The 18354-nt window shown below is 44.9% G+C and overlaps 1 protein-coding gene across 1 annotated transcript in view; it reads right to left on the minus strand.

Moving 5' to 3' along the window:
- The window catches only part of LOC142304380 (NXPE family member 3-like), a 58350-nt gene that overhangs the window by 28058 nt on the left and 11938 nt on the right, over positions 1–18354 (minus strand). Inside the window, exon 3 of the mRNA XM_075346690.1 lies at positions 8235–8750. Within this exon, the coding sequence (XP_075202805.1) occupies positions 8235–8750 (516 nt within the window). The remainder of the gene's footprint in view (positions 1–8234; positions 8751–18354) is intronic.

The raw sequence follows: 18354 nt of genomic DNA on the forward strand, positions 1-18354 counted from the left end.
GGGGACCCCATTCATGTCTAAAGTGACCAAAGAGCTATGCCGGCTACTCCAGATCAAGCAGTTGCGTACGTCTGTGTATCATCCTCAGACGGATGGGTTAGTAGAACGATTCAATAAAACCCTGAAAACCATGCTCAAAAGGGTGATCTCCAAAGACAGGAAAGACTGGGATATGATGCTTCCCTATTTGATGTTTGCCATACGAGAGGTGCCACAGGCATCCACGGGGTTTTCGCCTTTTGAGTTGTTATACGGGCGACATCCCCGGGGATTGTTGGACCTGGCAAAGGAAACATGGGAGCAAGAGCCCACCCCCCATAAAAGTGTGATTCAACACATTTTAGGAATGCAGAACCGCATAAGCGCGGTCATGCCAATTGTGAAGGAGCATTTACAGGAGGCTCAGGCCGCGCAAAGCGGCCGCTACAATAGACAAGCCACCGTGCGGACCTTTAAACCCGGGGATCGGGTGTTGGTTTTAATCCCCACGGCGGAGAGTAAATTCCTGGCTCAGTGGCAAGGCCCCTACGAGATAAAGGAAAGAGTCGGGGTGGTCAACTATAAGGTATTGCAGCCCGGTAGGCGGAAACCTGAACAAATATACCATGTCAACCTATTAAAACCTTGGCAGGAACGGGAAAGCCTGATGGTTGTTTTTTCCCCATCTCCCTCCTCTTCGGGTCGTTCACATCCGGCTCCAGCGACCTCCGGAGAGGACGAACCGGAAGTAAGGATTGGAGAAGCCCTCACCAAGACACAGAGGCGAGAGGCCAGACGGCTGGTTCAGCAGAACCCCGATATTTTCTCCGAGCTGCCTGGTAGGACCAGTCTGATACGACATGATATTGTCACCGAGCCCCACCTGAAGGTACGCCTGAAGTCATACCGGGTGCCGGAGGCTCGAAGACAAGCCATATCAGAGGAAGTGAAGACAATGCTACGCCTGGGGGTCATCGAAAAATCCCGGAGTGAATGGGCTAGTCCCATTGTCCTAATACCAAAACCCGATGGCTCCTTAAGGTTCTGCAATGACTTTAGGAGATTGAACGAAATATCCAAGTTCGATCTCTACCCCATGCCCCGGGTGGATGAGCTGATTGATAGGCTGGGACAGGCGCGATATTTCACCACGCTCGACCTGACCAAGGGGTACTGGCAGGTGCCACTGACGGAGTCCGCCAAGGAGAAAACCGCTTTTGTTACGCCGGAGGGTCTCTTCCACTATGTTGTCTTGCCTTTTGGGTTACATGGCGCTCCGGCCACGTTCCAGAGGTTGATGGACTTGGTGCTGGAACCCCACCAGGCGTATGCATCAGCGTACCTTGATGACATCATTATTTACAGCTCCGAGTGGCAGACCCACTTGGAACAGGTACAAGCAGTGGTGGACGCACTTCGAACAGCCGGATTGACAGCCAATCCCAAGAAATGTGCGTTGGGACTCACGGAAGTCCGCTACTTGGGCTACGTGATAGGCCAAGGAGTGATTAAGCCCCAAATTAACAAGGTTGAGGCGATCCAGAAGTGGCCTAGACCCCTGACCACGAAGCAGGTTAGGGCCTTCCTGGGTATCGTGGGGTACTACAGGAGGTTTGTAAAGGATTTTGCGGGACTATCGGCCCCCTTGACGGACCTTCTCAAAGGCAAGAAGTCCGTCATGGTGCGCTGGACTCCGCAGGCCGAGGACTCCTTCCGGGCCCTGAAGGGGGTTCTGTGCGGACAGCCCGTTCTTGTAAACCCTGATTTCCGGAAGGAGTTCATAGTACAGACTGACGCCTCGGAGGTCGGCCTGGGGGCAGTGCTGTCTCAGGTGGTTCAGGGGGAGGAACACCCCATCACCTTCTTAAGTAGGAAGCTCACCCCTCCCGAGCGTAATTATAGCGTAGTGGAGAAGGAGTGCCTGGCGATCAAGTGGGCCTTGGAGTCCCTACGCTATTACCTGCTGGGACGGCAGTTTCGCTTGGTGACGGATCACTCTCCACTGGTCTGGATGAGGTCTGCCAAGGAACGGAATGCCCGGGTTACCCGGTGGTTCCTTTCTCTGCAGAACTTCCGATTTACGGTTGAACACCGGTCCGGTAGGTTGCAGGGCAACGCCGATGCCTTGTCCCGCGGCCCGTGTTTGATGGCGGGAGTTCAACCCCGCACGCTTGAACTGAGGGGGGGGTATGTGAGACTGTGACCGGGGTTATCTATGACGGCCGGTATGTCTCGCCCCGGTTGTGCTCACTCCATGATAGAAAGTAACTCCACTCCAGGGTTAATGCTGTTTCCCTACAGGCTGAAAGAAGGGTTAAAAGGAAACAGGAACAAGGGCGGGGGTGCCAGGTGTGAGGGAGTGAACACAACTCCCTGAGTTCTCTGCCGGAGAGGCACATGTGTACTGTTGTGGACTTTTGTTTGGATATTAAACCGTGTGCTGTGACCCTTGGTGCCTGGATCCCGTGTCTTCTGCTGCGCAGCCGACCACGCTACCTCACAATATATATATATATAATTTTATGTATAGGGGTATTAAAGGGAATCTGTCACCAAGTTTTTGCCACGTAATCTGAAAGCAGGAAAACATAGAGGCTGAGATCCTGATTTCAGCGATGTGTCACTTACTGGGCTGCCTAGTATAATTTTGATAAAATCACTCTCTAATCAGCTGTAGATTATCATTACAGGACTACTTGGTGTGCTGCAGGTAGTCCAGCATATTCATGTGCTTTGTACAGCTGCTAGATCTGCAGCAGAGAAAACAATGATTTTATCAAAATGACTGCAAACAGCTCAGTAAGTGACACATCGCTGGAATAAGGGTCTCTGTCTCTACATTATGCTGCTCTCAGACGGAGGAGCAAAAACCTGATGACAGATTCCCTTAAAGGCCTCTTTCACACGTCCATGCAAAACACACGTTTTGCAGGGTCCGCAGTATAGGTGTGTATGTGTGTCCGTGTGTGTGTTCTGCATGTGCTGTCCTTGTGCTATATGTGTGACATGCGCATAGCACACGGACAGCATGAACTTCACTACTCTCCTATCTCCAGCACTGTTACTGCTTCCTGGTCTGCGATGCAGTGAATATTCATGAGCATAATGAGCGGGCCCTGCCCACAGGTGAGTATAGAAAATCATTTTATTTCAAAGGCATGTGTGTTCTCCGGTATGTGTCACACTGATGTCACACGGATCACATCAGTGTGTGATCCGTGTAACACCTGTGTTGCCGGAGATAAACGGACATGTGTCCATGTGGAACACACAGACACACATCCATGAGAAAACATGGATGTGTGCGCAGACCCATTGATTTTTAATGGGTCTGCGTATATCTATGTCTCCGGTGCCAGAATCACGGACGTGTGAGAATACAATATATTTTTCTAAGTACTTTTCTACTATGAGAATACAATGTCTTTCCTATAACTAAGCTTTTTTTTCTATATAAGTAACAAGAGATTGTAAGCATGTCTACGCCAAGGTCAGCAGTTGAAGACTGATACAAAGCAATGGAATACAGATGTTGATAACAAAGACTGGCTATCTGCTGCGCAAGTCTAAATTTATGGTCTGAGGTGCTACGTGCCAAAAACTCTGCAAGATATGGAGTTGGAACACAGGAGGGGCTGGAGGGGAAGTCCCAAAAAATGGACAAACGTCACTGATTTTTTGCATATGATGTAATATAGTCAATGGCATACTAAGGAATTTTACTAAAAGATTAACCCATTACCGTTCTATATAAAAGGCTTGCAAAAATAAAGCAGAATACATGGGAACATTCACTGAAAAGGAATTCATACTAGATGTTATCTGCGTGGTCTGCATTTCTACACCGGCTCTTAGCAACCTTCAATCAGAGATTACAGCAGACATTCACTGTTAAGAAGGAGATTTCCCGAAAACTATGGAATTTCTCCTTGACAGACATGTGAAGGGGACCTAAGATGGTTAAATTCTTTGTGTGGTTATGGCACAGTAATACCATTCACCACTGGGTGTCACTGATCCTGGGTTCCCTAGCCAGAAGTGGAAGCTTAGGTTTCGGGGATAGTGGCAGGGCTGAGAGGGTAAACTAAAAAAGCCGTCCCACAGTGAAGTGGATATAGTGTTGAGTATGATTTTAGTCATTGTATTGTGTAGGAAGAAGAGAGATGCAGGAGGAAGTATAGGTAACCGAAGAGAGATTACAGCATTAAAGCTCCATTGATTTGAATTGAGGGACCAGAGAGCGCCTCCCCATCAAGCAGGCGAGTGTGAACAGTGCGGACAGTGGCAGACTCAGTTTTGACTGATGGCCACTGAGGAGTGACCTTAAAGTAGTAGCATAGCCGTGTAGGATAGCCTAGCCACAGCAATACATATGAACCCGTGTGATTGGATATCCAGGGGACAACAAGGCGCTAACCGCCCCACATCCTCCTTGGTAGCCTGTGTGAACTTGTCTACAGCCATAATGGAAGAGCTGGACTGTGTTAAGATGTTAATGCCTTCTAAGAAGCCCAGTGTGAAACCTTTTGCAGGCAAAGTGAAACAGTGTTGGAAACGTCTTACAAGTAAACTACGTTTGTGGACTCATATCCTTATTAATAACTCTGAACGCAGCACCGCGCAGTGTGAACTCGACGATAAGAAGCTAGCTGGTGAACAAGAAGCACCAGTACGGCCAAGTAACACTTCGACACCCACTCCATCACCCTTGTCTCTAGCGTGCCAGGGTAAGTGAAGGAGTGAAAGCTTCCCCCGTGACTACCGGCCCTGGCCACGTTACAGTAGCACAGATAGTTTTCATAAATGAGGCCTAGTAGGTCAATAATATGGATGATACAAGACCATAACAACGGAGACGAAACCGGTAGCTACTGAGTGTTTTCATATGTAGTGACCAGAAGAAAAAATATATACACTCTTGAAGGGGCTGACTCATGAAGACTACCCCTGTAAACTTACCCTATTAGATTATTCACGCAGACATAGAAGATGACCCATGATTAAGAGCATAGGTGTACTCATAGCCTTCTAAGTGTCCTTTTACAGGGGTTCATAATGAGGGCCGAATAGTGATATGACAATTTGGCGCTTGTTAACTTGAATTTGTTTTTTTGATTGTGAGGGTTTTCATGTGAATGATCGTTTGCTTCCTTCATGAGGGGATGAAAAATAAATGTGGTGGCGTCAGTGAGATTTCAAAAAGCCCCTAGAATATTTTTTGGACATATGTCCACCAGGCCATGCCGACAAACACCAGCAAACTAATACATATGACTTCTCTACGACTTCTCTATCACAACCAAAATTAACAGAGACCCAAAACTCAATACACATCCCGGATCCCAAAACAGGTACAAACCTTAAAAAAATACATATGCCCTGATCCCCACAAATAAAGACTTTAAAATATCAAACTCCAGACCAGATCTAAGAATAAATCAGTTGGCTGCCCAAAATATCCCCAGACCTTGGACCTGACCCTCTAAATAACTAGAAAACCCAGATCAGGACCTCCAAAATAAATGTCAATTTCACAACTCCAGACAACAGACCCTCTAATAAAGCACAGACTCCAGACCTTCAGAATATCCACCGACCCTAGATTAGATCTCTAGATACATACATCAGACCACATCCCAGACTGACCTTAGTCCACACCACCTAATTACCAAAGAGCCAAAGTTTGACCCTCCAAACAACTACACATTCCAGATCAGAACCCCTTAATAAATATCAAATCCACAACTCCATACCGGATGCAAAAATAAATATAGACAAAAGACCCCCTAAAAAACCACAGACTCCAGACCTTCAGAATATCCACAGTCCCCAGATTAGACCTCTAGATACACGCTTCAGACCAGATCTAACTACAGACCCAAGACCACACCACCTAATTACCAAAGAGCCAAGGCTAGACCCTCCAAACAACTACAGACCTCGGATCAGAACCCCTAAATAAATATGGGCTCCACACCAAAGAAAAAAAATAGAAACACCAATCCTCTGATAATATACAGACTTCAAACTCTCTAAATACAGTTAGGTCCAGAAATATTTGGACAGTGACACAATTTTCGCGAGTTGGGCTCTGCATGCCACCAGATTGGATTTGAAATGAAACCTCTACAACAGAATTCAAGTGCAGATTGTAACGTTTAATTTGAAGGTTTGAATAAAAATATCTGATAGAAATTGTAGGAATTGTACACATTTCTTTACAAACACTCCACATTTTAGGAGGTCAAAAGTAATTGGACAAATAAACCAAACCCAAACAAAATATTTTTATTTTCAATATTTTGTTGCGAATCCTTTGGAGGCAATCACTGCCTTAAGTCCGGAACCCATGGACATCACCAAACGCTGGGTTTCCTCCTTCTTAATGCTTTGCCAGGCCTTTACAGCCGCAGCCTTCAGGTCTTGCTTGTTTGTGGGTCTTTCCGTCTTAAGTCTGGATTTGAGCAAGTGAAATGCATGCTCAATTGGGTTAAGATCTGGTGATTGACTTGGCCATTGCAGAATGTTCCACTTTTTTGCACTCATGAACTCCTGGGTAGCTTTGGCTGTATGCTTTGGGTCATTGTCCATCTGTACTATGAAGCGCCGTCCGATCAACTTTGCAGCATTTGGCTGAATCTGGGCTGAAAGTATATCCCGGTACACTTCAGAATTCATCCGGCTACTCTTGTCTGCTGTTATGTCATCAATAAACACAAGTGACCCAGTGCCATTGAAAGCCATGCATGCCCATGCCATCACGTTGCCTCCACCATCTTTTACAGAGGATGTGGTGTGCCTTGGATCATGTGCCGTTCCCTTTCTTCTCCAAACTTTTTTCTTCCCATCATTCTGGTACAGGTTTATCTTTGTCTCATCTGTCCATAGAATACTTTTCCAGAACTGAGCTGGCTTCATGACGTGTTTTTCAGCAAATTTAACTCTGGCCTGTCTATTTTTGGAATTGATGAATGGTTTGCATCGAGATGTGAACCCTTTGTATTTACTTTCATGGAGTCTTCTCTTTACTGTTGACTTAGAGACAGATACACCTACTTCACTGAGAGTGTTCTGGACTTCAGTTGATGTTGTGAACGGGTTCTTCTTCACCAAAGAAAGTATGCGGCGATCATCCACCACTGTTGTCATCCGTGGACGCCCAGGCCTTTTTGAGTTCCCAAGCTCACCAGTCAATTCCTTTTTTCTCAGAATGTACCCGACTGTTGATTTTGCTACTCCAAGCATGTCTGCTATCTCTCTGATGGATTTTTTCTTTTTTTTCAGCCTCAGGATGTTCTGCTTCACCTCAATTGAGAGTTCCTTAGACCGCATGTTGTCTGGTCACAGCAACAGCTTCCAAATGCAAAACCACACACCTGTAATCAACCCCAGACCTTTTAAGTACTTCATTGATTACAGGTTAACGAGGGAGATGCCTTCAGAGTTAATTGCAGCCCTTAGAGTCCCTTGTCCAATTACTTTTGGTCCCTTGAAAAAGAGGAGGCTATGCATTACAGAGCTATGATTCCTAAACCCTTTCTCCGATTTGGATGTGAAAACTCTCATATTGCAGCTGGGAGTGTGCACTTTCAGCCCATATTATATATATAATTGTATTTCTGAACATGTTTTTGTAAACAGCTAAAATAACAAAACTCGTGTCACTGTCCAAATATTTCTGGACCTAACTGTATTTCCTCTAAATAACTACAGACCCCTAAATATAGATTTCAGACCAGAATAGCTACAGACCCAAAAAGAGACCACCTAACTAAAATTAGACCCAAGACCTTCAAAATAACCACGACCCTAGACTAGACACTGCATAAAAAAATCCTAGATCAGATCCCTAAATAAATGTAGACTCCAGGCTAGATCTAAGATTAGATATAGACACCAAACATCCTAAATAAGGATCTCAGATTCTCAAAATAATCACAGACCCTAAACCAGACCCTCCAAATAAGTACAGATCCTACCCCAGATCCCATGCACACTGAAACATGGCAGCTTATATTCTTACTCTATGAAATCTTGCTGCTCAAATCTTAGGTTGCAAGACCTTCACCAATGGGCAGGTCCTTCAACAGTCCTTGTTGCAATCAGGACAAGACAGTGATATGTGCAAATTCTCTATAGTTATTTTTATAAATATTATTCCACCCCTCACCTAATATCTGTTGTGAAGTGAGGCCCTAACTAGTCACCTAACTCTAATCCCAACCTCATCTGGGATGGCTAAAGGCTGTTCTTACCTTCTCCGGATGACTTTCCCTCTTTCTCTTTAGAACATCAACAGCTTCACTGGATTGAATGAGCCTGATCTGCACTTGAGCTTCTCCTGACCACGGAAGAAGGAACGTGACCAAGTAGCTTCCATTATTATAGTCCTTCACTTGTCCAGTCACTCCAGCTTTAAATGCTGGTGAATGGAGCTTGGCCCGGAAGAAGTCTCCACCATATTGCTTTTGTTGACCATTGTGATCCCGAGCTGTGATGATCACTTCCAGTTTCTCCCCAACTCGATATACTTCCCGTGGACTCAGTAGATCGTAATTACATTTATTGGGACTGGTGGAAAAGTTGAAGTGTGTGACAGAAGATGGGGGTCCTGGCCAATCAATTAGTTTCATAACATTTTTGAAATTGGGGTTAATGGTGCGAGGAAAGACAGTTGTGGTTTGGTGGATGCTCATATGAGGAGTCTGCTTCTTAGGGAATGGTGGTTTATACTTTTCATCAGTTTTTCTTGTAAGGAACCTGAAATGAAACTAAATATTTTGTAAATGACAAAAAGATAATGTCACGTTAGGGTGAGCGAACATTCAGCGTTCGGCACAACACATAGTTTCGGCGCAACACAAAAGCTGGCAATAGGGAGAGGTGGTGTCATCATCTCAAACTCATCTGTGGCTGATCCCTGCACTCCCTAACATCCCTAAACAAGTCCTTCCCCCCATGCGCTGTCACGTTCCTAGGCTCTCGCTGACCCTGAACTTACCCTGACTAATGTTTGGGCCACTTGAAAAAGATAGGCAGGCACTCCCAATACTGCGGTGCACGTATCGCTGGATGGTCTCCACAAACTCAAATAAATAATAGGGATCGGCACTCGCAGATTTTTCTTTCCATTCTTCCTTTCTTTATTTTATATCATAATGCACAAAACACCCAATAGTGTGACGTGTTCAGTCAAAAGGATAACATGACCTTTCTCAAACTCAGCTGAATACAAATGGGTTGGGAAAGACACAATAAATAGCACTCCTTGGTTTATCCAGCAGGGAGCTTCATGGCTGCAACTGAAATGACACCTCAACTTCTCCAGAGACAGGCTCCTTTGAAGTGGTCAATATAGAAGATCTATCACCAGCATGGAGTAAAGTCAGGAGTGGGTAAATATAGTGGAAGGGCGAAATGATAAAATGCTGCAGCTGTGTTTAAGGCTATGAGTAATCTCAGCCAGAAGGGAAAGAGTCCTTAACCCTTGCAGCATCAAATGAAAATATATCCACTCCAATACAAGATGAAATATCAGTAGCCCCCTTCTACAAGAGGCCTCTGGACCTTCAAGGACAGATTTATCTGGATAAGATTCATGGAATGAATGCACCAACATATTGGCATTAACTTCCGATGCTGATACCCCCATCCTTGATTTTAAGTGTTTGAGGTAACCCAATGTGAAAAGCTGCAGGGATAATGATGGCAATAACTTTGTAAGGAACAATGAACCTTGTACCCAGTGTCCAAGAAGGAACTTTTAAACTAATATTTCTGGTAGATGACCACACAGTCATTCACACACAGATCCGGACTTGGCAAACGTTTTTTATCAGCCTTGCATTTCAAAGCTAGGAGAGAATCGCTCAGGTGAGTATACGGAGTCTTAGAACGCACACACATATTGCAGGTGGACACAAACTCTACCACATCCTGATGCAACCCTGGCCACCAAAAATGATGAGAATGGCAGTCTAAAGTTGCTTTACTACGAAACATATACAGCTGCACACTAAAATGCTAACAATGAAAAAGTGAACTCTGGCATTACATTACAGCTATAGGAATATTTGAAAAAAAGAGTTTAGCGTATGTATTGGCCAATGCATGTGAGCCCGGTAACCAATCGCAAGGTAATCTCTGTATATCGGGAACCTAAGACACAGGGTAGATAGAGAAGTCGGGTTAGATGCTGCGCTAGAAACCACAAATCCAGGAGATGTGATGAATTCTTTCCTTTATTAACACAGGTCAACGCGTTTCAAAGGCATCTCCGCCTTCTTCATCAGGACAAAGAAAGAAACAGAATAACATATGCCACTGCCACGTAATACATATATAACAGTGGAAGGAGTAGCCGAGTTTCAACAATGACGTCAGCAATCCAGTGACTAATCGCCACGTGGAACAGACAGAAAAAAAGAAAAAAAGAAGAGAGAAAAAAAAGGGAGAAAAAGAAAAAAATGTGTGGGGTGTAACCGGTTAAGGACTTAATGAAATTCCTAGGACATATAAAAAGGATTATAGGCTCATAGTGTTGATATGAATAAAAGTGAAGATGTGCAGAAAATATTTCATTTTATTTTTACAGTGAAGTGTAGAAGGCAAAAAAGGAATTAATTTAATGAAATTCAATAAAAATAATGATGTCTTGTGAAACAATAAATGTGTCCTATAAAGTGTTTATTATTTAATTAATTATAGGCTCATAGTGTTGATATGAATAAAGTGAAGATGTGCAGAAAATATTTCATTTTATTTTTACAGTGAAGTGTAAAAGGCAAAAAAGGAATTAAATTAATGAAATTCAATAAAAACAATAAATGTGTCCTATAAAGTGTTTAATTATTCTGGGAAAAAAAAAAACTAAATAAAAAAACTTTGCATATTTAGGGGCAAAAAGAGCCGTATTTAACTCTGCTTGGGAACATTACTATATTAGTGACAGTGAGTCAAAGAGGTTGAAGTTGTGCAAGAATGTGTACTTGTGCAAATACGAGCAAACTTCGCTATACAAGGGAACCCGCTCACAGGGGTGAAATAAGTTTATAGACTAGACTTGAACTCCTGAGCAAGAAGGAAACATTTTGGATTCACAAGCTCGGCACTCTGAAACCCCATGGTCTAAATGAATTAACTGATCTTTTTTACTGAGCTGTTATTCATTAATTTTTATTGTTTTTAGAGGCATTGTTTTTACATTTTATCCCATTGTATTTCTATATAAATCCGTTTATCATCACATTTTTCCTATTTTTATATATTTTTATAAAGCTAATGTCTTTTACTAAATGTCATTTAAATATCATTATATATTCCCTAAAAAAAATTTCATTTTTATAGAATATATATATATGGGTAAATGTATATGTATATATGGATATATATATATATATATATATATATATATCTATGTATTCGAGGACCCATTTCATCATATGTCATCAGTTTCTCCATATCATTACCAAATTCGATCATATGTCAGCAGTTTTTTTACACTATTCTCAAAAAAAAGTTTTTTTATCTATACATATTGACATTTTAATTCTCATATGTTGTTTTTTATATATTTGTTTGTATCAGCATAAACATGTGTGGATTTTATATTACCTTACATACAATTTTTAATCTTTTAATATCATATGTGTAACTATGTGGTTGTTCACATAGAGCTGTAAACATGTATGTAAGTTTTTTTCAGGGCTTTCTATAACGCGTCTCATGTAATTGATTTTGTCATGTTTTGTTATGACTATTTATAACACATTTTTTTCTCTACAAATCTGCAGATATCTATTCTCCCTCTTTTCATTAGGATATGGGTATACGAGTTATTATATCTAATCCTTTTCTCCTTACTATCAGAACTTGCATTTTCATTTTTTCTATATGTCTACCACTGAATATCCCCTTTTACATTTTCATCTATAGATCCCCTTTTCTCTTGAAATCCTTTTTTCGGCACTACATAACTGTTCTCTACACTTCTCTTGGATAGTTTTCAAGCGCTTGCGCTCTGATCTTTTTCCCACGCTCTGAACCCATTTCACCCCTGGGAGCGGGTTCTTCTGAGCAGCGAAGTTCTCGCTTGTCATCTTTTTAAGCGCATGCGCTTAGTTTCTTTCCCACGCTTTAAACTTATTTCACCCCTGTGAGCGGGTTCCCTTGTATAGCGAAGTTTGCTCGTATTTGCACAAGTACACATTCTTGCACAACTTCAACCTCTTTGACTCACTGTCACTAATATAGTAATGTTCCCAAGCAGAGTTAAATACGGCTCTTTTTGCCCCTAAATATGCAAAGTTTTTTTATTTAGTTTTTTTTTTCCCAGAATAATTAAACACTTTATAGGACACATTTATTGTTTTTATTGAATTTCATTAATTTAATTCCTTTTTTGCCTTTTACACTTCACTGTAAAAATAAAATGAAATATTTTCTGCACATCTTCACTTTATTCATATCAACACTATGAGCCTATAATTAATTAAATAATAAACACTTTATAGGACACATTTATTGTTTCACAAGACATCATTATTTTTATTGAATTTCATTAAATTAATTCCTTTTTTACCTTCTACACTTCACTGTAAAAATAAAATGAAATATTTTCTGCACATCTTCACTTTTATTCATATCAACACTATGAGCCTATAATCCTTTTTATATGTCCTAGGAATTTCATTAAGTCCTTAACTGGTTACACCCCACACATTTTTTTCTTTTTCTCCCTTTTTTTTCTCTCTTCTTTTTTTCGTTTTTTCTGTCTGTTCCACGTGGCGATTAGTCACTGGATTGCTGACGTCATTGTTGAAACTCGGCTACTCCTTCCACTGTTATATATGTATTACGTGGCAGTGGCATATGTTATTCTGTTTCTTTCTTTGTCCTGATGAAGAAGGCGGAGATGCCTTTGAAACGCGTTGACCTGTGTTAATAAAGGAAAGAATTCATCACATCTCCTGGATTTGTGGTTTCTAGCGCAGCATCTAACCCGACTTCTCTATCTACCCTGTGTCTTTGACTGCAATCATCGGGGCTGCGGCTGACCACTCTCTGCAATTATTTTGCTGCATGCCTTCAAAGGAGTTGTGCCTGTCACAACTTAAAAAAGTGAGTACCTGTCTTACTTTTATTATCCATCTGTATACCAGATAAGACCCTATCTGCGCTTCTCTTTTTCCACAGCGCTGTTTTATATCGGGAACCTGTTACGTCACCACCAGAGTCCGCTCCAGCGACTTCTGCTCCGATCGCCAGGCGACGCTGTGTTCCTGCCATGGATGGTGCTGGTGATGGGAGAGGAGTCGATGCCAGCGGCACCGGTGGGCGCAGGCTCCGATCATCCACTGGGCTGGGTTATCTTGGGATCTGCAGTACCACTGGCTGACTGTGGGTGGCATGTGTCTTCCAGCTGAAGTTGCCAGCGTTCAGCTACAGCCAATGGGAAGACACCACACCCTTCTTAGTTCCCCTCCTGTCTGCTGACCTTTGCCAGAGAGAGTTCTGATTTCCTGGCTCCTGGTCCGCCCTATTCTGTTTTGTGATTCCTCTGTGCTGACTTCAGCGTTTTTTCTGACTACCCTCCTGCCTGCTGTTTTTGTACCTCGCTGCCCAATCCGGATTTGACCTCTGCTACGTTTTTTGATTACGTCCTTGCCTGCCGATTCTGTCCCTGTTCTGCTATTCCTGGTTTGACCCTGCCTGACAACTACTCTCATCGGACTGCAGCCTTCCACAGGTAGTGATCTCCAGGGCCCTGTGTAATTCCAAATCCCTGTATAGGGGTTAAAGGGTTTCAGAGTTCTGGGGGTCCTGCTTGGTGAGTGGCTTCCCTCTAGTCTGTCCATTATATCCCACCTGAGTCTGTTGATCCAGGCAGGCGTTACATTATCTCTGGCCCATCTAACAAGGAGAGAAGGAAAAAAAAAATAAATGGTTTCTCTCCATGCTGTGCTAAACCAGGTGCACACCCTTTCTGGCCTTGTTCATGTGTGACGCCCTGGACTAGCCAGGTAGTCACAGACAGGCCCTTGCACAAACAGTCCCCTAAAAAGGTAACAGCAGCCAACCTAAAAACCCTGAGTCACCCCTCTCAAACTTTGACGTTCACACCCAGGGGCGGAGCCAGGCGGTTGGCCACGCCTACCAAGGAGTTCGGAAAGCCTGAGGAGGGAAAAGCAAGCAGATGAAGTTAGGGAGGAGAGGAGAGCAGTCTAGGAGGTGTTAGAAGAAGAAAACGTCTGTCGGGGATCTGGGTCGTAGCCCGGATACCCTGTGGATCTGGGTCGTAGCCTGGATACCCTGTGGCCAGGAGGCAGACGGTGGTTGCCGCCTGCAGGAGCCGGGAAGACGGCTGGTGGAACCGTAAGGGACCGGGACAGAGTAGTGGCCTGCCGGTACCGAACCGAGGAATCAACTGGAAACCGGAGCACCAGAAGGGGTACTCAGATCCAGAACGAGGCCCAGAAACTACTGGACCGAGTCAAATTCATTGATTGGGGTCTGGACCTTAGGTTCTTTTCCACCCAAGTCCCGACTGAAGACAACAGCCCAACGAGGGGGATAGAAAGCCACCGCTCAGGCAGAGAGATCCCACGGGCCAGTGCCTGCGGGCAAACGGGCTCTCCCGACACACACAAAGCCGGGGAGAGGACTCCCATCGCTGAAGCGCAGGCAGTCAAACCATACAAACGAAGTGCAGGAGAAAGGCGGGGACCACCAAACCGGGTGGGGGACCAGATGCAGCCAGCTGCGGGCACCGACCACCATCTTTTTGGTTTACCAGAGACTCCGGTGTATCTGTCATAGTGAGTACAACAGTGCCCTCGGGCCCCGCATCACACCAACACGCCCGCACCCCTGCATCCTAATCCCAACAACCGGGCCCCGGGACCATCAACCCCCTACCCACGGAGGGGTCAACACCTGGCTGCGCAACACCGTCCCCGGGAGCCTAGTCAACGGCAGCGGTGATGTCCGCATTCACCGCAGCCCGTGGGTGGCATCACAAACTTAACTAAAAAATCACGGCCCTGGCCGTAAACCTAACCCCCTACGTAGCACCAGCCTCACTTCAGAGCAACGTGACCCCCGAGTCCGGAGGCGCTCGAGCCACCCACCGACTAGCTCGGATCCGAGCGGCTCGGCTGCTGCCGAGCCCCGGGGCAGTACACATGGGCTTGCACAGCAAGTGCAGGATCTCAGGTCTGCTCAGGTTCAAGCCCTTGCAGCACCTACCTCATCGTGTCCAGAGTCCCGTCGACTGCAAGGGAGCAGATCACGTTGTGGAGCCAAACATGGAGTGCCTGGATCTCAGAGACAATCGCTTCCAAGGCAGCAGCACCACCTGACTGTGCCCCAGGATACACACTCAGGTGCCCAGGTACTCCCTGCAGACCCTATGAGGTTAATGTTACCTGTCTCATTGTCTCACCAAGGAAAATCTTTATGGCTGCAGGCCTTTGTTGATTGTGGATCTGCAGCTAATTTCATAGACACTATTGTAGCAAAAGAGGTGGATTTGACTTTGCTAAGGTTGAATGCACCTATTAGAATATCTGCTATTGATAGTACTCCTCTCACTCAGGGTGTGGTTTCTTTTGTAACTCCAGAGATCTCCATGCTTGTTGGAGCTCTGCATGTAGAATCAGTGTCATTTTTTGTTATGAGAATCTGATGTCAGCAGTGGTATTGGGCATGCCATGGCTGCGCAAGCACAACCCAGTCATAGACTGGCACCAGGGTGAGATTGTGCGCTGGATCCCTGAGTGTCAGGAGACATGTATGTCTTTTATCTGTTAACCTGACCAGAGCTTAACCTATCTTCATACCTTATGCATTCAGGGATTTTGCTGATGTGTTTTCTGTATCTGAATCTGAAAAATTACCTCCGCACAGATTATGACTGCCCCATAGATTTGGTCCCCTATTCCCGACTCCCCAAGGGTAAAATGTATAATCTTTCTGGTCCGGAGCGTCAGGCCATGAAAGATTATATAGCAGACAGTCTGCAGAGAGGGTTTATCAGACCATCCAGGTCACCAGTCGGCGCTGGATTCTTTTTCGTTGATAAAAAAGATGGTGGCCTCAGATCTTGTATTGACTACCGTGAACTTAATGCTATTACTGTAAAGAATCAGTACCCTCTGCCACTCATTCCCGATCTCTTTAACCTGCTCATAGGAGCCCGGTGGTTCACCAAGCTGGATCTCAGGGGAGCATATAACCTAATCCTCATCAGAGAAGGAGATGAGTGGAAAATGGCATTTAACACTACAGAGGGACACTATGAGTACCTGGTAATGCCTTTTGGGTTAAGTAATGCGCCGGCTGTCTTTCAGAACTTTGTTAATGACATTTTCAGAGATATTTGTGGTCAATATGTGGTGGTCTATCTGGATGACAGCCTAATTTATTCTCCTGATGCTATGTCACATGTCCAACATGTACGCACTGTACTCCAGAGACTCAGGGAGAACTCCCTATTTGCTAAATATGAGAAATGTGTTTTTTTTGAGGCAGAGGTTAATTTCCTGGGTTATATATTGTCTGCAGAAGGCTTCCGCATGGATCTCTCTAAGCTTCACCCAATTAAGGAGTGGGTGCAACCCAAGTCTCTGAAAGCCTTGCAACGTTTCCTTGGATTCGCTAATTATTATGGCAAATTTATTAGAGATTTTTCCAAAATTGCCAAACCCCTCACCGATTTGACTAAAAAGGGGGCTGATGTGGTTAATTGGAAGCCAGAGGCAATCCATGCCTTCTCTACATTAAAAGAATGTTTTTCCTCAGACCCGATTCTGGTTCAGCCTGACCTTATGCGTCCGTTTATAGTAGAAGTCGATGTATCTGAGGTCGGAGTGGGAGCGGTGCTATCACAAGGTACTCTGTCTCTCACTCAGCTTCGTCCTTGTGCCATCTTTTCCCGCAAGTTTTATCCCACAGAGAGAAATTATGACATTGGTAATCGTGAGCTGTTGGCCATTAAATGGGCCTTCGAGGAATGGCGCCACTTCCTCGAAGGCGCCAAACATAAGGTCACAGTCATCACAGACCATAAGAACCTCACTTATCTGGAATCTGCTAAGAGACTCAATCCTAGGCAAGCTAGGTGGGCATTGTTCTTCTCCAGATTTGATTTTGTGGTAACATTCCGGCCCGGTACCAAGAACACAAAAGCTGATGCACTTTCCCGTAGCTTCTGTCCCTCTCAGTTTAAAACCTCTGAACCAGTGCATATTTTAGCTAAAGGCATTATTATGTCATCGGTTTCCTTAGATTTGATAGAAGAGGTCCATAATACCCAAGACCAAGCTCCTGAAACCACTCCTGTACATAAACTGTTTGTCGCCCCCTCACTTCGCCTACGGGTACTCCAGGAATCCCACAACTCTGTGCTTGCAGGCCACCCTGGTATAGACAATACCCTCCGACTAGTAACCAGGAAGTTTTGGTGGCCAACCGTAGCAAAAGATTGTAAGGAATATGTACTGGCTTGTGAAACTTGTGCTCGAGCCATGGCACCCCGTACCCGCCCTGCCAGATTTCTCCAGTCCCTACCTACTCCAGTAAGCCCTTGGACACATCTCTCCATGGACTTCATCACTGACCTTCTGACCTTCCATCCTCAGAAGGGAAAACTTGTATCTTGGTAGTAGTGGATAGATTCAGCAAACAGTGTCATTTTGTTCCTCTGTCTGGATTACCCAATTCTGAAACTCTTAGCAACATATTAGGCATATTGTGCGGTTACACGGGTTTCCGGAAAATATTATTGTTTCTGACCAAGGAACACAGTTTGTCTCGAAGTTCTGGAGGGCGTTTTGTAAAAAGATCAATATAGAGCAGACCTGGGCAAGGGGCGGCCCACGGGCCACATCCGGCCCGCCTACTCTATGTGACCGGCCCGCCTGGCTCAGGGCGTCCTTGCTGGACGGTCAGTGATGAGGGCAATCTGACCTGTTGTCCGGAGCTCCAGGCTCCGGGAGGCCCGTGGTCAGATTGCCCTCATCACACGCTGCGTGCCGGGTAGGAAACAGAGGACAGATCCTGCAGCTCCGCAGTCAGTGCAGGCAGCGGAACGCAGGAATCTCTCCTCTGTTCCCTGTCCGGCACCTTTCTTTGTGACACACGCGCACCCTGATATCGTCCGTACGGCGCACGTGTGTCATTTGAAAAGTTCCCGCCCGGCAGGAGAAGAAGCTGCAGCGGCGGGGCCCGTACGGAGAGAAGCAGCGGCTCCTAGGAATACAGCGTCGGCGCAGCCTGGGCATGTGAAAGAGAAGCCGCTCAGCGGGGGACTTGTACGGTGGTGTCTGAGGAGGGGACAATAAGAAGAGAGGTGAGTGGTTACTAGTAACCTGCGGG

The sequence above is a fragment of the Anomaloglossus baeobatrachus genome, chromosome 4 (genome assembly GCF_048569485.1).
Source record: "Anomaloglossus baeobatrachus isolate aAnoBae1 chromosome 4, aAnoBae1.hap1, whole genome shotgun sequence".
Taxonomy (NCBI): domain Eukaryota; kingdom Metazoa; phylum Chordata; class Amphibia; order Anura; family Aromobatidae; genus Anomaloglossus; species Anomaloglossus baeobatrachus.